The 27,016-nt window shown below is 39.5% G+C and overlaps 1 protein-coding gene across 1 annotated transcript in view; it reads left to right on the forward strand.

Annotated features, from left to right (window-relative positions):
• The window catches only part of prkar2aa (protein kinase, cAMP-dependent, regulatory, type II, alpha A), a 344,304-nt gene that overhangs the window by 213,840 nt on the left and 103,448 nt on the right, over window positions 1-27,016 (forward strand). Inside the window, exon 9 of the mRNA XM_069937325.1 lies at window positions 5,095-5,150. Coding sequence (XP_069793426.1) covers window positions 5,095-5,150 — 56 coding nt within the window. The remainder of the gene's footprint in view (window positions 1-5,094; window positions 5,151-27,016) is intronic.

Here is a 27,016-nt window from a genome sequence, read left to right on the forward strand (position 1 = left end):
AATACGATGTGGATCCGGTTCTACCCCTTGCTTTTCCTTATCTGCAGAGAGTTGCTGCCGGAGTTTAATATTACGGCAGATCGTTTGGACATGCTTATCCTCCCATTCTTTGGCTCGGTCCTGACTGGTGTGAACATTCTCGCTCATCATGGATCAGCGTTGTCGCAAGGCTTCTATCTCCTCCTCTAGTTGCTCTCTCTTGTGCTGGGATTCTACTTCTCGCTGAACTAATTCTGCTTCACGGTGAACGGCGCGGCATAAGGCTGTGGCCAGCAGCCAAAAACAGTCCGTCAGCATCCCTTTTTTATCAGGAAATTTACTTTCTCGAAGGAGAGTGGCAACCCGCTCTCCCAGAGGCGCACTTGATGGATCTAAACTCTCATCCCAACTAATGGGTGGTCCCAACAAAGACAAAGTATTGGCCAACATGCCAAACCCATCATCTTTGGAAATCCATCCCGGAATCAAGAACTGCTCAGGGCTCACCTCTTTCTTTCCGCGAAACATCTTAAGGCCAACCCTGCTCACAGCGCCAATTGTCCTGGGTAAATTTGTACCTCTCACTTTGTTCGTTTTAGATTTGTCACAGTGTTTGAGCTACCGAAAGAAAACAGAGACACACGTGGAGTGCACTTCAGTTTATACAAATCTTTATTACAAAATCTTAAGCTGATTTCAAACTACAATATGCAAGTCCTTCCCAATGATACTTATCAACACCTGGACTGGTCCCAACTGCCAAAGCGAGGCAACAACCGCACACTTGTAGTAGGTTGTCGGGGCGCCGGTAGCAGCTTCTCCACCTCCCCTGACCAGGATGTTGGTTGGACTCTAGAAGTTCTTCTTGCTGAGAGACGTTGCCGCCCATCAGAGAGTCTCAAACTTCAGCAGCGGGACCATGGCTTATATTACCTATTCTAGCTTATCACTTTGAATACAATGGTTTACTTAGCTTCGAGGTCTCGCCTGACAGTCTGTGACCAACAATCCCATCAATCTCAAACAACAACCGGCTAACAAGCAGGAAGATTAAACTTTCTTGGTACCAGATGTCTTTTTGTTAGATAACTGCATCTTTGGGCCCCATGGTGGAATTTAGCTTATGTCTGCTGATTCTCACATTATTCTCAAAGTAGGTTACTGATTCTCAGCCTTGCATAAGCAAAAGCATGGTTTAAATCCTCCATTACACCTACCCAGTCTCTCTTTAATTTGTTATGTTCCGCTTCAGTTAGATGCATTTCCTGCACAAATGCTACATCTATTTTTTCCTTCTTCAATAAATTTAGTTGCCTCTTCCTTTTAATTTGGTTATGTATTCCATTAATGTTTATAGTCATATAATTCAACATGGCCATCTTATATCTTGCATACACCTCTTTTCCACCTCTTTGCCACCTCCATCCCCCTTTTTTCCCATTTTCATCTCTTAGTTTTCTCTTATTATACTTAATGTACGACAACACATTTAAGACATAAAGTACCCCCGCAGCTCCCACATCCACTAATACCTTAACCCCAGAAGATCCCCCCCCTCTCTGAGTTGCCCCATATCCCTTGCCAGGCAACCACAACTCCCCTTTTCATTTGGATTGTGATCTTGTTCGCAGCGTCAACTGATTTTGCAGTGATGGTTATTCTCCCTCTACCCAGCCCTCTCCAGAAACACTTTTTTAAACACATATAACAAAGCTCTCTCTCTTCCCCCCCCTTACTCCCTTCGTTCCCTTCTCTTTTCCCTCTTTAGTTCTTTACATATACATTGCTTTTACATCTTTATTTATACTTTATCGCTGTTCTTCATTCTTGTTACATCTCTTCATCTCTTCTCCTTTCCTGCAAATGTTCTGCGAATTCTTGCGCTTTCTCTGGATCTAAGAACAGTCTGTTTTGCATCCCGTGTGTAAATATTTTAAATACGGCTGGATGTTTTAATATGAATTTGTAACTTTTTTTCCATAAAATTGATTTAGTTGTATTAAACTCCTTCCTCCTCTTTAAGAATTCAAAACTTATGTCTGGGTAAAAAAATATTTTTTGACCCTTGTATTCCAATGGTTTATTATCTTCTCTAATTTTATTCCTTGCCCATTCCAATATATTTTTTCTTGCCGTGTATCTCAAAAATTTTACTAAGCTGGATCTTGGTTTTTGATGTGCCTGTGATTTCGGACCTAATGCTCTGTGTGCCCTTTCTATTTCCATTTCTTTCTGCATTTCTGTTGTTCTCAGGACCTTTGGGATCCATTCTTTTATGAATTCCTTCATGTCTGTGCCTTCTTCACCCTCCTTCAGGCCCACTATTTTTGTTGTTTCGCCTACTATAATTTTCCAACATATCAATTTTCTGAGATAACAACTCTTGTGTCTCTTTAATTTTTTTTATCACTTTCTTCCAATTTTCCTCTTAAGTCGTTTACTTCCATTTATAGCCGTTTCCCGCTCTTCCACACTCTCTACTCTTTTCCCTATTTCTGTCATGTTCTAACCTTTGTATTTTATCTTCTGTTCTTTTTATTTTCCTTTTAATTGCATTAAACTCTAATGACAACCATTCTTTTAGTGACCTCATTTGTTCTTCAAAAAATACTTTATCTGTATTCTGTTCATCAGTTTTATCTTTTATTTCTCTTTGTCCATCAGTTTTACCTTCTATTTCTCTGTGAAGATCTTGGTTTTCTTCTTCTTCCTCTTCTTCTGTGTCTGTATCTGTGTTTGTGTTGTCTTCTCTTCTTTGTGTCTGTGACTCTTCTGGTTTTCCTGATGAGCTGCTTGTATCTCTTTGTCGGGCCTCTTATTGCTGGGCCTCTTGTTGCTGGTCCTCCCCTCCTGGGCTGCTCGTCTGTTGTGCTTCCTTACGTTGATCTTCTTGTCGGTCATCCTTTCGTCTTTCTCCCTCGTCCGTTTCATCGCTCCCTCCTGCTGGCTTCCTCGTCCTTCAGCTGAGCACCCTGGTGTCGGGCGTCCCTCAGCTGTTCACTCTGTGACAACCCACTCCTTTGCTGTGCCCCCCTCCCGCCGGCGTCCTCTTTCTTCTTTGATTGCACAGTTGCACACTTTTGTTTTGCTCTGAGAGCCATTTTTGTAGTGAAACAGCTGGTGGGTCGCGACTCTGCAGAGCAGGTATTGACCTTGAGGGTTGGGCGCTCCTCGCCACTACAGTGTCCTGTTCCTTTGTGCAGGTAAGACCTCCTTCTATCTTCTCTGGTGACTTTTCTACTTTTTTTCCAGTTGCTTTTACTTTCTCCTTGGGAGCCATCTTCCTTCTCTTTGTATCTTTATCATCTATTTTTTCTATTTAATTTTTGTTATGCTTTGCTTTTTCCTAACTTTTTTCCTGTTTTCCTAGAGAGGACTGATTTTCCCGACCGGCCACTACTCCATCACGTGACTCCTCCCTTGTTACTTAGTTTTGAAAGGCAATGATTCTTGGGTTTTTAGCTCACAAGTAATGATTTGAGGAATATAACATAACAAAAATGAAATGGCTTAAAAATGAAAGCCTTCATGTTTCCCAAAATTAGCTTTTTTTTCCTTGTTTTATCTGTTTTTATTACTAAGGCAAACTTTTAAAAAAATTACCAGGTTCATAAAATTATTTGTTTTTAAATTCTTCACATGCTATTACAGGATTTCAGTTTGTATTTCTGGTCTAATGGATACTTTAAATGTTATACAACTGTAAACTTTTTCACCTAAATTAAAATGGACTTTATTGACATATTCCAAATTAATTGATAATTTTTATGTTGGATTTCCTGGCTTAGGTGTATAATTACTTACAATGTAAAATTTCCCAGAAGAAGCCTGCTCCAGCATTATCAGTGAGGTGTTAGTCTTCAGCAGAATTTTGTGGCAATTCCAATGCAAGTCCTGCCCTCAGAAATGTTTTGATTGTTTGAAAAGGCATCCTTCCTTGGTTACTGGTTGAGAAACCAAACAATTCTTTAACTATAATGTGTTAATGATCTAAAGAATGGAATTGCATGTTACGGTAATACCTCTCAGTTTACAGATGACGTGAAGCTATGTGGCAGAGTGAACTGTAAGGGAGATTCCCCAAAACTGCAGGGAACTTGGATAGGTTGGGAGTATGGGGAAATGTAGGTGAATGGCTAATGTTAGATAATGTCAGCTAGGGAACTCTGGCAAGTCATTGATGATGTCTTGAAGAGAGCCTGGATTACAGAAGAGGTGCTGTCGTTCTTAAAAATGCCTCTAGGTAGATAAATCCCAGGACATGATCAAGTGCATCCTTGAATATAAGGTAACCAAAAGATTAATGAGATCAGGGTGGGACATGTCTGCATGGATTTCAGCAAAGCCTTTAACAAGGTCCTGCTCGGTCAGCCTGTCTGGGAGGTCAGGTTGCATGGATTCCAAAGCGATCTGGTCAATTGGATGCAGAATTAGCTTGCTAGGAAGAGACAAGGTGGCAGTGAAGGGTTATTACTTAGATTAAATGTTTGTTACCAGTGGTTTGCTGCAGGGCATCTTTCACATTATTTTCATGGATAGATGTGCTTGGAACTTGGGCATTTTTTTGCTGACTGTTGTCATCCTCCTTTCTGGTATTCCAACTTAGCTGTTTCCAGGGAATTTTAGGGAGTGTTCTGAAAGATCATTTGTGTATGGATTGAGAACCACTGCTTGCAAACTAATTTTATTCTGGGCATCTTAAAAGATGATTCTTTCATCCCACAATCACTGTTTAATTTGAATTCTCTTTCTTTTGAGATTAATCACCAGTAACTCACTTTAGAAATGTTCATTTCCATCCTTGAGCGTTAGGATTTGTATTTTTTTTTGGACACAATGAGCTTTCCTTTTTTTAAAATCTGTGATGAAATTTATTCGTCTGTCGCACTAATAGTGGCTTCAATGGTAAATCAATAAACAAAAGCGCTTGGTAACTGAACGAAAGATAATGAATATTAATAGGAGGGACTGGTCAGATAAATGGAATCAACTTTGTACTGTTTCCTTTTATTACTACAGTTAAATTGAAAAGTTGTTGAATGAAGATAATAACAATTAGTTTTTGCTTGTGAGCTTTTCCATTATTGATTTGTATTTTGTTTCATTCCCTGACAGTTTGTGCAGAAGCATTTAACCCAGATGAAGATGATGAAGAAGATATGGAACCCAGAGTAAGATTTCAGTTAAGATAACTGTTAATATGGAATTGGCACACAGCAATAAATGAATTTTATACTTTTTGCTGCACACTACCTCATCTGATCATTGAAAATATTAATGAAATTTAATGAGAAGGATAGCCTCTAGTATAGATCATTACAGCACAGTAAGCTGACTCCACAACAATCTTACCCTTTCCAACCTCACACCCATAACCCTCAATTTGGGAGTGGGGGGGAACTTATCTATTTCATTTCCTCCCCTCACCTTAAACAGTATTTGCTACTGTCATCCCACAAAGAAGATGGTGACTGTCCACCTCTCATTCTTTGTCGCTCATAGAGAAAAACCTTTGCTCAGTCAACCTTGCAGCATATGACATTCTATAATCCCAGCAGCATCCTGATAAATGTCCTTTGCACCATCTCTGGAGCTTTTGTTGAATATTTTATGTAAAATTTTTCCAAACAATTCAAAATACAAACAAATAACAATCTAAAACTACATGCATGATGGTATATAGCTCCCAACCAAAAATCCCCTCACCCCAAATTCCCCCCCCCTTAGAATAATTAATATGAGAATAAAATATAGTTATATAGAGGAAAAAGAAAGAGACTTACAGGATTGCACAGAGGAATATCTTCCGACAGCTATTTTACCAAAATCTTTTAATACATTCTAGAGGAGATTTCTCATGGATTCAGAGGTACAGGAAGCCCAACATTATAAATTTAAACAAAGCATATTTATTTATTAAATTATATGTAATTTTTTTTCCATCATGCCATACTCAAATGCATATCTGATTTACAAGTAAATGCAATACATTTTCTTGCCGCTGCTAATGCAATTTTAACAAACTCTAATTGCTATATTGACAATTTTAATTTAGGTCTCATTTCTTCAGTATTTCTTAATAAAAATAGAGCTGGAATTTGCAGAAATATGACGCCTGTAACTTGTTCCAAAAAATTTGCTAATTCCAACCAAAAAGGTCTTTACTTGGAACAGGACCAAATTGAATGTTAAAAAAAAGTTCCTATTTCTTCACCACATCTGAAAAATTGACTTGATAAGTCTGATTTCAACCTATTCAATTTTTGTGGTGTGAGATATAACTGATGTAGGAAGTTAATCCAATTTAAGTTATACTGAACTAATCTATATCCGATATTAATAATATTAGTCATGCAATCTCTACAAAGATCCGCCCATCTTCACTCATCAAACGTGACATTTAAATCCAGTTCCCACCTCTGTCTAGATTTATAAACTCCACATATAGGAGTTCTTGGTTGTAGTAAAGAATATATTACAGAAGTAAACTTCTTAACATTTCGTCTTCTGATAAGAATTTCTACTTCACTACAGGCAGATAACATGTTGGTCCTAACTTATCTCTCAAATATGCTCTCAACTGAAAGTAACAAAAGAGAGTATTTTGATATTTACTTTTCAATTGTTCAAATGTCATTAAATTATCTCTTTCATAAAAATGTTGATCATTTAAAATCCCCTAATGAAACCAAATGTCTAAAAATTGATTGTTTTTTGAAAAAGATATAAGGGAATTTTAGGTAAGAGGCATCTTACACCAATTTCCTCAATTATTTTATTCCACATATTAATCAGATGTTTAAATAATGGTGTTTCTTTTTCTCCAACCATCATTCTTGCATCCCATTTATATATAAATTCTTCTAATATTCTCTCTATCTTTATTCATTACTATTTTAACTCGTGCCAATTTTTCTTCTTTCAAAAAAAGATGTAAGAAACTTCATTTCCATCATATGATTATAATTTTTGAAACTAGGAAGTTGTCGGCCTCCTAATTCATGTGCCCTTGTTAATTTATTTATAGAAACTTTTGACATTTTACCTTTCCAGAGGAATTTCCTTATATGTTTATTCAGTTCTTGAAAATTTTTTGAGGTATTAAAATGGGTAATGTCTGGAAAAGATACTGTATTCTTGGGAATGTATTAATTTTAATACAATTAACCCTTCCTACCAGAGGTTAGGTAAATCCATTTTTGAAAATCTTCCTCAACTTTTTTAAGTAATGGCAAATAGTTCAATTTATATAAATTCTTCAAATTATTATCTCTATGAGTACCTAAATATTTAATACCATCCTTTGGCCATTTAAACTGAGTATCCCTTTGGCATTGAGTATAATTTCCTTCCGTTAATGGTATGATTTCACTTTTATCCCAATTTATTTTATATCCCAAAATTTTCCAATACTCTTCCAATTTAATATATAATTTTTATAAAGTAGTTTCAGTTCCAGTCAAATAGATCAAAACATCATCTGCAAATAAACTAACTTTATCCTCTTCTCGACCAATTCTAAATCCCATAATTTCCAAATCATTGTGAATTGCTTTTGCAAGTGGTCCAGTTGCTAAAATAAACAATGCTGGAGATAATGGACATCTTTGTCTACTTGACCTTGCTAATTCAAATTCCCATTAGTTACTATTTTAGCTTTAGGATTATTATTCTGTGCCTTAATCCAATTTAAATAGGTCGATCCAAATCCTAATTTATCCAACAACTTAATCAAAAAGTCTCATTCCAATCTATCAAACACTTTGCATCTAGAGCCTGTGCAACACTTAAATCTCCCAGTTTTTGCAAAATGAACAATTCTAAGTAATCTAGCAACTGTCTCTTCTTCACAAAACCTGTCTGATCCATATTTATTAATTTAGGTAACAATTTACTCATTCTATTTGCCAAAGTTTCTACATTTTATAATGTAGATTTAATAACGAAATGGGTCTATAGGATGTAGGCTTTAGAATGTAGGCTGTAGGATGTGGTTCTCAACCTTTTTCTTTCCAATCACATACCACTTTAAGTATTCCCAATGCCATAGATGCTCCGTGATTAGTAAGGGTTTGCCTAAGGTGGTATCTGGATAGAAAGAAAAAGTTTGAAACCAGTGTTTTAATCATACCTAATTGACTTGTTATGTACACATTTTCATAACTCCAATGGTAATGGGCCAATTACAATTGTTCCCAAGCAAAATATTTCAGTAACAATTGGGTAACAAATGATTCTCAACCTTCCCTTCCCACTCATATACCACCTTAAGCAAACCTTTACCAATCACAGAGCACCAATGGCATAGGAATTACTTAAATGGTATGTGACTGGAAAGAAGAAGGTTGAGAACCACTATTTTAAAGGGTCACTGTCTTTTTTTTGGGATCACTGTAATTATTGCCATTGAAAATGTTTCTAGGAGAGTATGTGTTTCTGAAGCCTGTTCTAATACTCCCATAAAAATAGGAATTAATAAATCTTTAAATTCTTTATAAAATTCAGGTGCAAATCCATCCTCTCCTGGGGATTTATTATTTTGTATTGAACGCCAGGCTTCCTTTTCTTCTGAGTGAAGGGAGTACTCAGCTCAGTTTCCTCTTCCAAATTTAATCTAAGCAAAGTCAATTCTGATAGCTACATATCTATTTTATTTTCATCTTTCAAAGATTCCAAACTATACAATTTCATGTAAAAAGTTCTAATGGATTCATTTATTTCCTTTGGCTTATAAGAATAGCATGAGTTTAATTTTTTGATTGCATTAATTGTTCTTGATATTTGCTCTGTTTTTAATTGCCAAGCAAGTACTTTATGTGATATCTCACCTAATTTGTAATATCTCTGTTTTAAACTTGAAACTGGTTTCTCTGTCCAATAAGTTTATTAATTAACTGTCTACAATATCTTCAGTATGGGGTACTTTCTATCTGATCAATCTCTTTCATATACACCTTTTTAATTTTTGAAATAAAACTTAAACTTTGTCCATTTAAGTATGCTTATCCTTTAGAGAGTTCAAATTTATGTCACAAACTTACAGAGAAATTTTTCTTTTCAATAATGTCTAATTCACCTCTATCTATAAATCGTTTTCTATCAGACATTAGGGTTAGGGTTAGGGTCGAGTGAGGCTGGCGGAGGCCCCGGTCCGGGCAGAAAGTAGGAGGCGGCGGCCCCAGTCCGGGCACAGGGAAAGCAGCGGCGGCCCCGGCCCCGGTCCGGGCAGAGGGTAGGTGGCGGTGGCCCCGATCCGGGCAAGAGCTAAGGGGAGGCGGCGGCCCCGGCCTCGGTCGAGTGAGGCTGGCGGAGGCCCCGGTCCGGGCAGAAAGTAGGAGGCGGCGGCCCCAGTCCGGGCACAGGGAAAGCAGCGCCGGCCCCGGCCCCGGTCCGGGCAGAGGGTAGGTGGCGGTGGCCCCGATCCGGGCAAGAGCTAAGGGGAGGCGGCGGCCCCGGCCTCGGTCGAGTGAGGCTGGCGGAGGCCCCGGTCCGGGCAGAAAGTAGGAGGCGGCGGCCCCAGTCCGGGCACAGGGAAAGCAGCGGCGGCCTCGGCCACGGTCCGGGCAGTATGGACCGACTTAGGAGGGGAGGCAGACCCCTCCAGCCCGAGTAAGAAACCTGCAAAGGAGAAGGCCACTCCGATATAAAACCTACGACCCAAGGACCTCGCTGCCACGTCCCAGCTCGCTTGGCCACGGCACACGAACCATGGGGGTAAAGGGTGGGGCCAGTAGTGCGCGCACTGCACTCCACCTAAAAGCTCCTTTGCGCAGGCCCGAGGACAGGTCCACGTCCTCCCCCTCCATGTCCTCCCCCTCAAAAGATGCTCACAAACTCAAGCTAGCATGCTGGAACAACAGAACCATACTAGACAAGGCTGACCGACCTGAACGTCGGTCTGCCCTCATTGCACATGAACTCCTCAGACTTGACATCGACATAGCCGCTCTCAGTGAAGTCCGCCTTGCAGATGTAGGCAGCCTCCAAGAACGCGGCGCGGGCTACACGCTCTACTGGTCTGGCAAGTCTATGGATGAACGACGCCTATCTGGTGTAGGCATCATGGTCAAGAACTCCATTGCCTCCAAACTTGAAAACCTCCCGACAGGCCACTCGGACCGGATCATGTCCATGCAACTCCCCCTTCAAAACAAGCGTCGCATCACCCTCATCAGTGTCTATGCTCCAACCCTCCAGGCGGAACCAGCAGAAAAGGACAAGTTCTACACTGACCTGGGCAACCTCATTCAACGCACCCCTACAACCGACAAGGTTGTCATCCTTGGCGACTTCAACGCTCGCGTCGGCAAAGACTCAGAAACCTGGCCAGGAATCCTGGGCAAGCATGGTGTCGGCAAATGCAACGACAATGGGCGCCTCCTGTTGGAGCTCTGCGCAGAACAGCGGCTTGTCATTACAGACACCCTTTTTCAGCAGAGGGACAGCCTGAAGACTACCTGGATGCATCCCCGATCCAAACACTGGCACCTCCTGGACAACGTCCTGGTGCGAGAAAGAGACAAATGAGGTGTGCCCCACACCAGGGTCATGCCCTGCGCCGAATGCCACACTGACCACCGGTTGGTTCGCTGCAAGCTCAACCTTCACTTCAAGCCAAAGCCCAGGAACAGTAAACCCCCCAGAAAGAGGTTCAATGTTGGAAACTTGCAGTCAGACGAAGTGAGAGGAAACTTCCAGGCAAACCTCAAAGCAAAGCTCGAGGATGCAATCCGCCTCACGGACTCGTCCCCTGAAACCCTATGGGATCAGCTGAAGACTACCATACTGCAATCCACTGAAGAGGTACTGGGCTTCTCCTCCAGGAAAAACAAGGACTGGTTCGACAAAAACAACCAGGAAATGCAGGAGCTGCTGGCAAAGAAGCGAGCTGCCCACCAGGCTCACCTTACAAAGCCGTCCTGGCCAGAGAAGAAACAAGCCTTCCGTCGCGCATGCAGCCATCTTCAGGGCAAACTCCGGGAGATCCAAAATGAGTGGTGGACTAGCCTCGCCAAGCAAACCCAGCTCAGCGCAGACATTGGCGACTTCAGGGGCTTTTACGAGGCTCTAAAGGCTGTGTACGGCCCCTCACCCCGTCCAAAGCTCACTGCGCAGCTCAGATGGCAAAGTCCTCCTCAGCGACAAGATCTCCATCCTCAACCGATGGTCAGAACACTTCCAATCTCTTTTCAGTGCCAACCGTTCAGTCCAAGATTCCGCCCTGCTCCAGCTCCCTCAACAGCCCCTAAGGCTAGAGCTGGATGAGGTCCTCACCCGGGAAGAGACATAAGGCAATTGAACAACTGAAAAGTGGCAAAGCAGCAAGTATGGATGGAATCCCCCCAGAGGTCTGGAAGGCTGGCGGCAAAACTCTGCATGTCAAACTGCATGAGTTTTTCAAGCTTTGTTGGGATAGAGGAAAACTGCCTCAGGACCTTCGTGATGCCATCATCATCACCCTGTACAAAAATAAAGGCGAGAAATCAGACTGCTCAAACTACAGGGGAATCACGCTGCTCTCCATTGCAGGCAAAATCTTCGCTAGGATTCTCCTAAATAGAATAATACCTAGTGTCGCCGAGAATATTCTCCCAGAATCTCAGTGCGGCTTTCGCTCAAACAGAGGAACTACTGACATGGTCTTTGCCCTCAGACAGCTCCAAGAAAAGTGCAGAGAACAAAACAAAGGACTCTACATCACCTTTGTTGACCTCACCAAAGCCTTCGACACCGTGAGCAGGAAAGGGCTTTGGCAAATACTAGAGCGCATCGGATGCCCCCCAAAGTTCCTCAACATGGTTATCCAACTGCACGAAAACCAACAAGGTCGGGTCAGATACAGCAATAAGCTCTCTGAACCCTTCTCCATTAACAATGGCGTGAAGCAAGGCTGCATTCTTGCACCAACCCTCTTTTCAATCTTCTTCAGCACGATGCTGAACCAAGCCATGAAAGACCTCAACAATGAAGATGCTGTTTACATCTGGTACCGCACGGATGGCAATCTCTTCAATCTGAGGCGCCTGCAAGCTCACACCAAGACACAAGAGCAACTTGTCCAGGAACTACTCTTTGCAGATGATGCCACTTTAGTTGCCAGTTCTTCAGCGCTTGACGTCCTGTTTTGCTGAAACTGCCAAAATGTTTGGCCTGGAAGTCAGCCTGAAGAAAACGGAGCTCCCCACCATGACTACCAGCCCCCCCACATCTCCATCGGGCACACAGAACTCAAAACGGTCAACCAGTTTACCTATCTCGGCTGCACCATTTCATCAGATGCAAGGATCGACAACGAGATAGACAACAGACTCGCCAAGGCAAATAGCGCTTTTGGAAGACTACACAAAAGAGTCTGGATAAACAACCAACTGAAAAACCTGACAAAGATAAGCGTATACAGAGCCGTTGTCATACCCACACTCCTGTTCGGCTCCGAATCATGGGTCCTCTACCGGCATCACCTACGGCTCCTAGAATGCTTCCACCAGCGTTGTCTCCGCTCCCTCCTCAACATTCATTGGAGTGACTTCATCCCTAACATCGAAGTACTCGAGATGGCAGAGGCTGACAGCATCGAATCCACGCTGCTGAAAATCCAACTGCGCTGGGTAGGTCACGTCTCCAGAATGGAGGACCATCGCCTTCCCAAGATCGTGTTATATGGCGAGCTCTCCACTGGCCACCGTGACAGAGGTGCACCAAAAAAGAGGTACAAGTACTGCCTAAAGAAATCTCTTGGTGCCTGCCACATTGTCCACTGCCATTGGGTTGATATCACCTCAAACCGTGCAGCTTGGCGCCTCACAGTTCGGCGGGCAGCAACATCCTTTGAAGAAGACCGCAGAGCCCACCTCACTGACAAAAGACAAAGGAGGAAAAACCCAACACCCAACCCCAACCAACCAATTTTCCCCTGCAACCGCTGCAACCGTGTCTGCCTGTCCTGCATCGGACTTGTCAGCCACAAACGAGCCTGCAGCTGACGTGGACATTTTACCCCCTCCATAAATCTTCGTCTGCGAAGCCAAGCCAAAGAATAAAGGTGAGTGTCTGATGAAATCTTCGCTTCATAATCAGCTTCAAGAATTCTAGCTTGCATTTGTACTGAAGCTAAAAATAAATCATTTCTGAAATAAGAGTCATGGCTACTTGATTAAAATGAATAATTTTTCTCTCCAGGATGAATCCTCTTCCATGCATCTATTAAATTCAAATCTCTCATTAATACCAATATAGCTTTTCCTACTTTTGTTCTAGTCAATACTCATGTAGATCGATTTACATCACCATACCCCTCCATTTTACAGTTTGCGACCCATGTCACAAAAACACACACAATCCCACAGTAATCAATACCACCCACTCCTCCCAAACTCAAGAAAGGAAAACAAAAAATCCTCTCTAAAGCTTTTACATCCTTTCTGTAATGAGGCCAGAACTTAATGCAATACTCCAAGTGTGGTCTAACCAGAGTTTTATCGAGGTGCAATATTACCTCATGGCTCTTGAACTTAATCCCTCGACTAATGAAGGCCAACACAACATTTGCTTCCTCTACCACCCTAACATTTTGTGGGATCTATGAACTTTGGCCTCTAGATCTCACTTTTCACACTGTGAAGAATCCTGCCATTAATCACACCTTCAATTTTGATCTTTCAAAGTGCATCACTTCACAAATATCTGGATTAAACTCCATCTGCCATTTCTCCACCCAATTTTATATCATGCCTATATCAATGCCTATACAGCAACCTTCTCCGTTATCCACAGCACCTCCAACCTTGGTGTCATCTACGTTGTATACTTATGCCTTCTATTTACTGTGTCAGAATGGGTGTCTTTGGCCTCTTGCAGAGGAGGCTGATGAAAGTAAATAGAAAGCATTCTTACTTAAATGCTGTGAGGGGAAAAATATCAAGCAGTTTTGTTTAACAATGGAAAATATTTTCTGGGATTTGTGACTTTGATGTTTTTTCTTAACAAATTGAAAATAATTGCTTCTTTAACAAACTTGTAATTATGAATGGATCCATCACTCTCAGTTCAGGATGAAGTTCTTTTTGATGGATATCTGCACAGCCTTAAAATGTTTGGGTTGAATTATCACAATTGGTGCCAAGTAATTTCAGTGAACAAGGCCAACAACCTGCTGGTTTTGAATTAATTACTCAAGCTATTCTGCAAGCACAATTAAATTGATATTGGTAGACGGAAGCCAGGGATGTTAGGTGTAACATTAATACAGCATTTTTTTTTGACAATGGCATTAGAACTTTATTATAGAAATTGAGCTGATGACCTGAAAATTTTTAACTATCATTTAATTATATTTTGAAAGCCAACAATCCCTCAGCTTTATGAAAGAAGCTGAAAAAAAAATCTAACAAGGATTTAGTTACCCTTTTTTTGCTTTATTTCTGTTTATTTTGTAACTTCTGATTTTGTTTACGTGTGAGCGAATGCTGTGTTTGGCATGTGCTGTATCATAACTTGGGCATTGGCCATGTTTCAAATTTTTGCCCACCCATAGTTATAACCTTGATGCTTACTATTGTTTTTTGGGATAAAGGGAGGGGAAAGTAATTGATTAGTGGAAATACTGGTGAGTTAATCCCAATTAATTGTTCTGCAGGTTAGATTTCCTGCTGTGGTTTTTGTAGCTCCATTCCATTTGTCTCCTCTATGAAAACTCATTTTGTCCATATGAAATTGATTTTCTGTCAGCGAGGTACGCAGATATAAAAGACGTGTGATAGGTCAGGTTATTGCTGACTTGTCTGAATTTACAAACTCCTTAGGCCTGGCAAAGGAGTGTTTTGTGGAGACTTTCGGCTTCAATGAAAACACATCGAAATGCTGGAGGAACTCAACCGATCCTTTAGCATCCATAAAAAGCAAAGTTATATTGCTGATGTCTTGGGCCTGAGCCCATCTTCAAGGAATAAGCAGAATGAGACAGAAGCAGAAAATCTCAGAATGCAGACAATGTTGGCTGGGGGAGGAATCCAGACCAACCAACGGTATTAACTGGAGATGATAAGGGGAGAGGTGAGAATTCATCATGTATGTACGAAAGGAGAGAGGGAAGGGAGAGACAGAGCTGGGGGAAGAAGTGAGGAGAGGTTAACGAAAGCCAGAGAAGTTGATATTAATGCCATCTGGTTGGAGGGTGCCCAGTAGGAAGATAAGGCATTGTCCCTCCAATTTGTGGGTGGTCTCACTCTGGCAGCGCATGAGACAATGGACAGACATGTCAGCAAGGGATTGGGATGGGGAATTGAAATGGGGGGCCACTGGGAGATCCACATTTCCATGTTATTACAGCGGACAGAGCTGAGGTGTTCAACAAAGTGATCTCCCAGTCTGCGTCCAATCTCTCCGATGTTGAGGAGACCACAACAGGAGCACTGGATCCAGTAGATGACCCCAGTAGATTCATGTGAAATGTTGCTTCACTTGGAAGTAATATTTGGGGCCCCCAAATGGTGGTGAGGGAGGAGGTGTGGGTGCAGGTAGAGCATCTCCTGCAATCACAGGGGGAGGTATCAAAGGGATGATTGAATGAGGTACTAGTTGTAATAAAATTTCAGTTTTTGTTTACCTTTTCACCAAAGAAAATATTTTTTTTCCAGGAAGGAGGGTCAAGATTGGCCTGAGCAATGGTCTAACTTTATATTTCTTGAAATGTAAAATGAAATTCATAAGGTCTTTAGTTTTTTAGTAAAGGAGCTGAGAAATTGTATAACTTGATCCCACTTATTGCAATGAGGACAAAATAGTAATGCAAAAGTGAGCTTCATGAATATTAAATTTCATCAGCTATGTCAGCTGATTAAATCAGCCGTGTATGAGTTCAAATTTCATATGTATTGTCAGAGTACATGCATGACATCAGACATCAGATGCAACCCTGAGATTCTTTTTCAGACCAGGCAGAATTTCTTATCAGTGATTGAGAAAACGTTACTCACGAAAAGATACATATACAAAAAGAGAGAAATGTAAACAAACAAATAAGTGCAAACAAATTGCAATACAGAAAATAAATATTCAGTAATAAATAATGTGCTATGTAAGAGTCCTTAAATGAGTCTCTGATTGAGTCTGTTTAGGTGTCTAATGGTGTCAGGGTAGCAACCTGCTCCTGAACCTGTTGGTGTGAGTCTTAAGGCAACTGTACCTCTTCCTGGTGGCAGCAGCAAGACTAGAACGTACCCTGGGTGTTGTGGATCTTTGAAGATTGCCCCTGATCTCTGATGGCGGTGTCCCATGTCGATTTTCTCAGTGGTGGCGAGAGCTTTGCCTCTAATGTACTGGACTGTGGCCACTACCCTTTGCATGATTTTCTGCTCATAAGTATTGATGGCCCTTACCAGGCTGTGATGCAGTTGGTAAATTGTGATTGAACCAAGAGCCATTAAAATATTGTGCAACCTGTAGCAAGTTTTATTTTCCTATCCATGCAGATGTTCTGTATTTACTTTCATGAGCTCTCTCTAATCCTTTGAAGAGCTCTTCAGTGACAACAGGAAAAGTTACACACTTTTTATACAAGCTGTCACCCATTTTTAAATTGCCTTTCTACTCAAGGACTATAGACAGCAGTACTTAAGGAATATATACGAGGTCAGATTAAATTTTATCTTAATTTCTTTTAGATTTTCTGTTTCTCTTCCACTTCGATTTTCATTGTTTCTCATATCAGGCTTTTTACACAGAAATCCCGCAATATTGCCATAAGGAGACCTGTCATTAATCTGGCTTTGGTGGTTTACACTAAACCAAACTAAGCCAGCATGATGCTGGGTCAGTGTGTCATTTTACACAGCAAGCCGGCATTCTAGGAGCAAAAGAGGCAGGACAGTGCTAGTGTCTAGTATGATGTAGCACATATGCGTCAAACATTGCTTTCTATTCATAAAATGGCAGTTGAACTCGATGTGCTTATGCTAGCCATGAACTTTCATAACCACTCTTCGAATGCAATCAAATTTGCTGCACATCGTACACAACTTCATGCACAGATGGACGGATTTGTGCGAGCAACGTGCTCATGGGACTAGAACTATACATTGGAGGAGAAATTTAAAAGGAGCAGAGTTGTTTGAGGCAGAAAGGCGTGCAGACCTTAGATGCTGAAGACAGAGACATTTCGTTCTTGTGCGTCAATTCACGCTGGTCTCAGATAGAGAGATATGAAGAAGAGAGAGAGACCACACAGGTCTGTGTTGAATGTTCTCAGCAATTTTGATGAAGATGAGTGGTGAAGGCATTTTTGTATGTCTCGGGACACTTTTGACTTTGTATTGGAACTCGTTGAGCCACACCTGAAGCGCAAGACAACAAACTGGAACCTCAGCCTAGACTCACTATTGCATTGTGGTGGTATGCTACTCCATGTGAATATCGAATATTGTTGGTGTGGCCACTGTGTTGTTTGGTATGCCAAGTTACTGGAACATTGAAGAGGATCCTTTTTAAATGTTTTATTGACCTGCTGAATGATGTATGTCTTCAGGAGACAATGGACGGATTTACAGATCGGAGGTGTCCAATTTGTGCTGGTGCCATTGATGGCACACATATAACCATTGATGGCACACATATAACCATCGATGGCACACATATAACCATCATTGCCCCCCCCATAAGAGGACTCACCAGCCTACTACAATCGGAAAGGGTGACACTCAATTGTTCTTCAAGCACTTGTAGACCTAATCCACTGGTAAGGGTCACGGCCTGAGTTACAATTATTTGTCTTTATCCATGAATGTGTTTCATATGTCGATCTAAACACAGAGCTTTTGTTGTTCCAGCTTCATAGATGTGCATGAGGGCTGGTCTGATTGCATGCATGATGCTCGAGTTTTAGCCAACTTGCCCATCTACAGTAAGGCTGAAGATCAAGGGTACCTCTTCTCAAGTGAAGTAAGTTTATTTACCCACTGCACAGTAATGTATGTGTGGATCAATCATTCAATCATGTTTATTTGACACATGTAACCTAACCATATAGAATACAATGACATTAAACTGAAGGAATGGCTGACTGTGTCTACTTCAAATGAAACTTATGACTAGTCCAAGGGCAGGTTCAATCCTTTTATTTGTAAAACAGCCTCTAGAAAACATTAGTGAACTGATTGTTTGTGATCTTAGAGGTTGCATAAAATACTCAGACATCTACATTGCTCTGCCCACAGAAATCCAAAACTGTTAATGGAATGGAAATCCCTGTGCATCTAATCAAGAGACCCACCTTACCCTCTCAGGAAGTGGCTGATGAAGGGGTTCACAAACGACCACGCACTCAATCAGTGTCAGCGAAGCTTTAATTATCATTTGAGCTCGGCAAGGGTGGTGGTAGAAAATGCTTTTGGACGTCTCGAAGATCGCTGGAGGTGCCCGGCCAAGCGACTTGATATTTGTACCACTTTTGTATCAGACATTGTTGTTGCCTGTTGTGTTTCGCACAATATATGTGAGATCAACAAGAAGCACTTCTTGTCAGAGTGGAACACTGAGCTACCTGATCTCCCTGAGCCTGATTGAGTTGCTTATCAGGGTGCACAAGCACACAGTCACCAGATGATCTGTGAAGCAATTATGTTCCTTCTGAAAGTAATTTACGCAGCAAATAACAACTTTTAGTAAATGTATATTGCATGTGTCAGAGAATTGTGTACTGGAAACATGTAAACAACAAAAAAAGGATGAATTCAATGGAATGTAACTATTCACAACTATGCAAATAAACAAAACATCAATGATCATGTGCAAAAATAATATGGCACAACACAGCATGGTCAACTGTCACATCACTCCAGCTGGAGGAAGGAGGTGGTTGAAATGACTTATTTGTCTTGTCCCTGTGGTGGCTGCTGTCATTCTGCTGTGATGCCGGAGAATAATACTGCCTCTGGGGTGCAGAAGCGCGGTTCTGTCATGCAGGAATTTGGTGCTGTGGAGTGGGGAGCAAGGTGCTATCATGGAGGAAATGCCATGAGTGCAATTATGGCCAGCATCTCATGCTGAGTGTCCTGACACATGTTGCCAAACCCATTCATTTTATCTGCCTGCACATGTCTATTGGCCTCCCATGCTGCCATCTCTGCCTACTGCGTCTCTCTCCTCAGCTGCTTCTTGTGGGCCCTCTGCACTTCCAATTGAAGGCACTGCCTCTTCACATCCTTGTGGTCTATAGCCAGCAACAAGTCCTTCATTTCTTTTGTAACCATCTGGGCTTTGGTTGGTCTCTACCTTTTCTGCCACAGAAGGCATCCTGGAGAAAAATAAAACACAAAAGCAACATTAATGAGATGGCTCTTTATGGGCAAACACACTCATAAAAACCCATCATTTAAAAAAAAGTTAATTACAAAAAAATGTAAGTTTTTACCTGGTCGATTGTGAGGTACAGATTCACCATTTTTATCGCTGACCTCTGTGTCCATGCTGCTAGGGACTCCACCATCAGCACTGCTGCTGGAGGAGGGAGATGCAGCTGGAACGGTCTCATGGGAAGATAGATCCTCCATGATGCTCAGAAGAGCAACAGGGTTTGCAATGACTTGTGCCCAAAAGGAACATCACAGATCAAAATATGGACAGTCCAAATGCCCTCTGCCACTCGTGCCATTGTGGTCATCCACCTGATGCTATTTTTTCCCGCAGGCTTTTCATCTTGCTTGTTACCTGCGCTTCGTTCTGAGCAAAGCTATGGTCTCTAAAGTGTTGTGCCAGCCTTTCCAATATCGGGCTATCCTTTATATCCCCGTAATATTTCACCTTTCTTCGTCCTCTGCTCGGAGAGTAAGGAGCTTGTGGTCCTCTGTATCTCCTCAATTCTCATTGTAACCATTAGCTGCTGCCTGCTGTTTTAAAATTTTTTAATTTCCCACTGATAGGTCGCATACATAACGTGTCATCAAAACATCATATTCCTTTCCTGATCTTGTCCCGGAATGCCAGATCACTCCTTTTACACAGATGGCGATCCAGCACTGTTACTACCTATGCCAGCAAAAAGCTGGGACTGAAATTACACTCCCCACCACCCCCTTTCCATGACCGTGCCTTTTATACAGAAAGACATAGCATAATGAAACCACAAATATCTAGGAACGGTGGTTGCGTAAAATGGGCTTTAGATATGCTGTATTTTGCTTTGACTGGATATACTGGGAGATGACACTATATCTTTGCATCATCACCCAAATTATATTGACATTCATATATTATGTCTGTCACTATTTCCTTGGGTGCACTAATTCCACTATGCATTAAAAAGCACCCTTTGGAAATTTTCTACTCTTCTTTCTGGTTTGGTGTATTTTTAAATTCAGCTACTTTGGGTAGTGTTTCTGAAATAAAGTCCTTAAAATAAATTGGAAAGAGCAGTATTCAACAGACCTGACCCTATCTGTTTAACATGCATATTTTTATGACAAAACACCTGCAGTCATTACTCTTAAGGTAGTATATTTTCAATTCTGCGAAAGACACCTCATACTTTCTACCTCTAGTTATTTCTTTGCAGGAGGTTGATCAAGCAAGTTCTCTGGATTAGTGAATTACCTTAAATACTGTAAACTGGAAATAGGTCCACTAGATCTTTCATGTATAGTTTATTTTATATATTTTTTGGTTCTAGTATTTTCCCATTGTTAATTGAATCCCTTGTAATTTCATTCATATTTCCTCAATTAAACATCAGATTAACATTAAATAATTTATTTAGTTGTGGTGCTACTTGTAGATATATCATATTGTCAATGTTAGTCTTTAATTTTGCTTGACAGGTTGTGACTTCTGGTCAAACATTTTGTCATAAATATGAGCATTAATATCTAGTCCCTGACTCCAATTAAAGTCAATTTATATGTATTAGCATCTTAATCAAAATTCTGACCTTGCATCAGCTTTTTAAAAATTCTGCCACTTCACTGTTGAAGCTCATTCTGATTCAGAATCTGGATTAAAAATGACAACCAGCTCTTTACCTCCTCAGAAACTGCTTGATGTGCTCAATTCTTTCTTTTAAAATTATTTTTATTGAGTTTTTATCAGAAAAACAAAAAGGGCAGTAAATTAATTGCAGTGAAACCTTTGCAGATTTAGAAATAACAACATATGATACAGAAGCAATACTACTTAATTCTAAATCCAATAAATGATAATGCATACAAAATATTGTAAGAGGTAAGTAAGAAAAAAAAAAGAAAACTTCAAACCCCAGCAATCAAGGTTAAAATTCATATTGTGTGTAGTGTTAAATCCGACAAGCAGCCTCAGGAGATCTAAACAAGCAGGTTCGCCCAGCAACATTCATCATCCCATTTAATTAGTCAAATTATGGAAGTGAGGTATAAATGGGCCCCAAGTCGAAGCAAAAGAAATCTTGATTTTTGTGAATTATGCCTAATTGTCACCAAATTTAAAAGGATGCCATTGATTATATGTAGGTGGGAGCTTATCTTTCCATTTTAACAGAATTGCTCCTCTTGCTAATAAAGTGGAGAATGCTACAACCTATCTTTGATGAGAAGATAAAATAATATTTACATCTTTAGAAAAACTAAATAGTTCAATTACCGGACATAGATCTAAAGTGATCCTAAATGTGTTTGAAAAAGTTCTAAAAATGTCAGTCCAATATTTTTGCAAATTAGGCCCAGTCCAAAACATATATAACAAAGAGGCTTTGAACATTTTACATTTGTCACAAAATGAACTAATATCAGAATAAATTTGAGAAACTTTGACTTAGGAGAAATGTACACGATGTAGCACTTTGAATTGAATAAGACTTTGCCCACCGCAAATCAAGCCCAAAATTGAAGTCCATTCTTCCTCTGAGAAAGAGATATTCAGATCATTCTCCCATTCAGTTTTAATTCCATTTTAAAAAATTGCTTTCATATTGTTATGGAGTCCAGAGGACCCAAAAAAACCCAGTAGCAATAGATATGCACCACAACACAGAGTAGTTTTTAATTATAATTGAACAAGAAAACAGAATTAAATTTTAACTTATTACTTAACCTACTTAATTACTTAATCCCCTCTCTAATACTAAGTGCAGGTGTGTGTAATGTGTATTTAAGATTAGAAAAGTTCTTTGGATCATAGTCCAATCTTACTGGTTGCAGGCAATTCTTGTACTGTGCACAAAAGTTAGCATTCACAAAGTTCACCAGTCAGAAGGGTTTTTATTGGTCTTCAAAGAGAGATTCTCTTTTGTACCGGGACATCCGCGACTAATTCCTGTTTAATCAGTCTTGCTGACGAAACGTGCCCCGTTCTCCAGATGATCCTCCTTCTTTCAGACAGCTAGTCTTCTCCTTTGACAAGACAGTCTTCCAAAAATTTGCCAACTTTGTCCTTCTGGAACTGATTTATGTCTCCTTTCTCTCTGTTTCACACCCTCCCTCTCTGAGAGCAAAAATGTTCTGTCTGTTGCAAAAATCACATGCTCTCCCAGGCAAGCTTCTCTGCTGCAACTTTGTTGTTCTTTTTGCAAAAAAGCACTCTGCAAAAATTCTGTGTTTTAAAATGTTTGAGTGCAATCTGCTCTAATAATCCTTCCCAAAACACCTATAAATACTTTGTCACAATATTCAATAGTTTATAATATAAATCAAATATGCCTTTATGAGTAAATTGTAATTCAAATAGTTCATTGATTAAAATTTGGGACCGTTTATTGTTCATTTGCAACCCCGAGTTATCCACACCTGATATCTGTATTTACTTTCTCATTTTAGCAGATTTGCTGGTTATAAGATCAATCTTCATTAGCCGAATTACTACCACTGAAGGGTGCACTGGAATTTTATTTCAAATATCCATTCAAAATAGTGAATGTACAATTTAAATACTTAGGCATTATTATAAATAAGAATTAAAAAAATCTTTGCACTTTTAATCAACCAAACCAAATCAATTCTTACACGATGGTCACCACTCATAGACTACGATTGGTCACATTAATTCGGTTAAAATGAATATTCTACCAAAATTTTTGTACCTCTTTCAATCACTGCCGATATTTATTCCTAAGTCCTTTTTTGACAATTTTGAATCTATTATTATGTCATATATACGGCGAAACAAGAAACCTAGATTGAATAAAAGGTATATTCAGAACACTAGAAATAATGGGAGATTATCCCTACTTAATTTCTGTTTTCACTACTGGGCTATAAACATAAGAAATACGTTACTTTTGTCGGATTATGAAAATACAGATGAATATCCTGATTTGATTGAAATGGAGTTGAAGTCCCTCAGATGTACCTCCCTATGGGCAGTATTGGGGTCATTTTTGCTTAACTCTATTCAAAAATTAACAAAGAACTTAAAAATGACACATAGACGAAAGATCTGGAAACAATTCAGAAATTTTTTCAGACTTACGGGATTTATAGTTATAAGTCCTGAAATTTCTGATTATTTATTTCAACCAGCTTCTTAGATGTCGGTTTTCAAGAATGGAATTTTTTAGGTGTTAGTAGTTTTAAAGATCTTTTTATGCAACAACATTTTATATCTCTCCAACAATTGGGGCTGATGGGATGGAAGATCTGGCTCCTCCAAGAGAAAGTTTTTAAAAAGTGAAAAGAAAACTTTGAAATTCATCTGAACAAATTATAAGTAATCAAGGAAAAAGAATGCAATGCCACCAAAGAAAGACAAAGAAGCAGAAGAAATTACAGAGAAGATGGAAGAAAAACAACTTGAGGAAAAAGAAAGGCCTACCTTAGAGAAGAAGCTGGGACCTGTAGTGAAGCCTACTCTTCGGATGAAGAGGGCCTCCAGACTCACCTCCCAGCAAGCTGTGGCATCACCGCAACAACAGGGACATGTCAGGGGGAGGAGCAACCTGACTGCATATGCTAGAGGAGTCACGTATGAGCCATCGGGAACAGTGGAGGCCCTGTCAGAGTGGCTTACTAAGCCCTTTAGCCAGACTCCCAAGAAGTCCAAAAGGCTTTCTGATGAGGGAAAATTATCGGAGCTGGAAGAAAAAGGAGGAGAGGAAGAAGAGGAGCAGGAAGAAGAAGGAGGAGGAAAACAAATCTCAGAGGAATTGTTGAAAGAAGAAGAAGGGGTAAGGAAGAAAACTAAAGTTATCCCTAAGTCTCAAGACCCACTAGTTATGATTATGGAAGTGTTAAAGTTAATAAGACGTGATATTAAGAGATCAGAGGCTAGTTAATAAAGTATGTGAATTTGTTAAAGAGATGCAGAAAAAACATCAAGAAATATAAAAAAATGAAAAGAATTAATATGGAAAGTAATTTCTTCAAGAAAACGTAGATAAAGTGGATGAAGGATTAGAACAAGTGTTTGCGATGAATAAGCAATTGTCTGAAAATTTGTATTTATTAGAACATTTCAGTCAGAAATAGTGTTATTATTGGCCTGAAAGAAGGAGAGGAAGGAGAAGATATTATTCCCAGTCTTTTGAGCGAGAACATTTTAAAGGTGATATTGAGATTGAGCGAGCCCATAGAGCCCTTAACCTAAATCTCAGCCAGATCAAAAGTTGAGGCCCATTTTTGTCAAATTTCTTCGTTATAAAGTCAGAGGAAAAATTTTTTGGAATTAGCAGCCAAACAGGCGAAAGAAAGAAACACACCATTAGAATATGGAGGGAACAAGATTTTGTTTTACCCCGCTATATGCATTGAATTATTGAAAAAAATGAAGAGTTTCAATCCAATTAAAAATATACTGTGGAAGAAGGGATATACTTTTATTCTGCGTTATCCTGCAACACTAAAAGTATTTGTTCAAGGAGGTCAAAATAGATTTTTTATGAAACTGGAACATCCAGAAAGGGACTATTCATTCTATTCTAATAGACATGATTCATACTCTAGAATTGATATGTTTCTGTTGTCAACAAGACTTCAAGCTGGGGTACAACATGTTCAATATAAGGCAAGGCTCATATCAGATCATTCTCCTTTATTCATAACATAACATGAAGATATGAGTTTTAGATGGAGGTTTAATAGCATGATGTTGAAAAAGATTTTTGTCAGTTTATTAGGAATCAGATAAAGCAATTCTTGCATATTAATGTTGATTCTATGGATAATAAATTTGTTCTATGGAATGCAATGAAGATGTATATACATAGATTGATAACAAGTTTTTCTTCTAAAATTAAAAAGGAATATATGTCTAAAATCAATAATTTAGTGGGAGAAATATTAAATCAAGAAAACGAATTACAAAAACAATAGTCAGAAGAAAAAAGATTTCTTCTGAATAAAAAGTTACAGTATATTACATAACAATCTTATAGAATGGAAAAAATGATAATGAGAGCTAAAAGATATTATGAATTAGGGTAACAAGCACATAAAGTCTTAGCATGGCAATTGTAAACAACAAGAATCAAAAGTTATTATTGCAACTAGAGATGAGTGAGATCACATATCCTATAAACCCCAGGATATAAATAATTGTTTTAATAAATTTTATATGAAAATATATATCTGAGTCTACACAGGATGGCAATAAAATCGATTGAGTTTTAATTCAAATAAATTTCCCTAAATTAAGGATAGGAGAACAGAAAATATTAGGAACCTCTTTTACAGTTGAAAAGGTTGGAAGAGTTATAGCTTCTTTACATAACAATAAATCTCTTGGTGAAGATGGATTCACATCAGAATTTTGTAAAGAATTTAAATATGTGCTGATTCCTGTATTTATGAAAGTTTTAACAATTGGAAGAAACTGGAAATTTACCTGATTCTTTTAAGACAGTGTTACAGTGTGTATTATATTTTATATTATATATTTAATATGTTTTTAAAAGAGATAGATTGTGAAGGGGTTTAGTGTAAGTCACCACAGAAAAACAGTAGTATTTCACAAAAGGCAACTCAATTAAAATGCAAGAACTTTGCTGAAAGGGAGATTTCATGTTCACAGTGAATTTACAGAAACATTGAAAAATGCTTATGGAGGCTTCACAAGTAGGTGTTAATTGGACTTGTGCTGTGAAGTAAATAGATTGTTGTTTTGAAAGCAATGGATGGCCAGGCAGAAACTGATTCTGGTGCCAGCAATCTGGCTGGTTTCAGTTTGCTGCTCGAATAGAGGTCATGTGGTTTTGCAAGTAGAGTGAGAGAAAAGACTAAACAGGCTTTCTGTGTGTGTGTGTGAGAGAGAGAGAGAGAGAGAGAGAGAACTGACGTGCCGTGCCTTTTAGAAGCTTGTGGAAAAACCCCAATTTGAAGACAGATTATGACTTCTGAGTTCAGACTGTTGAACACCCCTTGTGGTCCTTACAAGAGGAAATGGCTGGCTAGAATGTTTCTTCTGAAATAAGGGAAACAAGAAGAACTCTATGGTGACCTGGAAGAAGACGTTATCATTTGGAAAACCTATAATGGGGCAAGATTCTTTGGCAAGACACTGAAGTACTGATCAGAGGGAATCAGTTGGTGTGTCCAATGAGCAACAAATCTCTCTCTGAAACCAACAAGAATCTTCCTGAGATGTAACAAATTACATTTAAGCACCAGAGCTTGGTGAAACTTCATAAATGTTAAATTCTGTGCACAGTATAAGAATTGCCTGATACCGTGAGAAGTGAGATTGGACTGTGAATCAAAGAATTTTCCTGAACATATACAGATTACATATACATGCACTTTGAATTAGAAGAGGGTTATGTTAATAGTAATTAGTTAAAGTTTGATTCTGTTTTTATGTCTAAAGAAAATTAAAAACAACTTTTGTTTAAGTAACCATTTGTCTTGGTGAATTTCTTTTGTTGCTGGACTTTGGGGTCCTCTGGACTCATAACAACAGCAATTATAATGGTAATTTCAAAAAATGGTAAAGATCTATTAATACCATAATCTTATAGACCAATATCTTGAATGTGGATTACAAGATAGTGGCTAAATTATTGGCTGGAATTTTTTTAACCAAAATTAATTAACAAGGGAAAACAAGATTTATTAAAAAGAAAATTGGCGGACAGGAGGTTGATGAGTTTAAT

This window comes from Narcine bancroftii, chromosome 5 (genome assembly GCF_036971445.1).
Source record: "Narcine bancroftii isolate sNarBan1 chromosome 5, sNarBan1.hap1, whole genome shotgun sequence".
NCBI classification, from domain to species: domain Eukaryota; kingdom Metazoa; phylum Chordata; class Chondrichthyes; order Torpediniformes; family Narcinidae; genus Narcine; species Narcine bancroftii.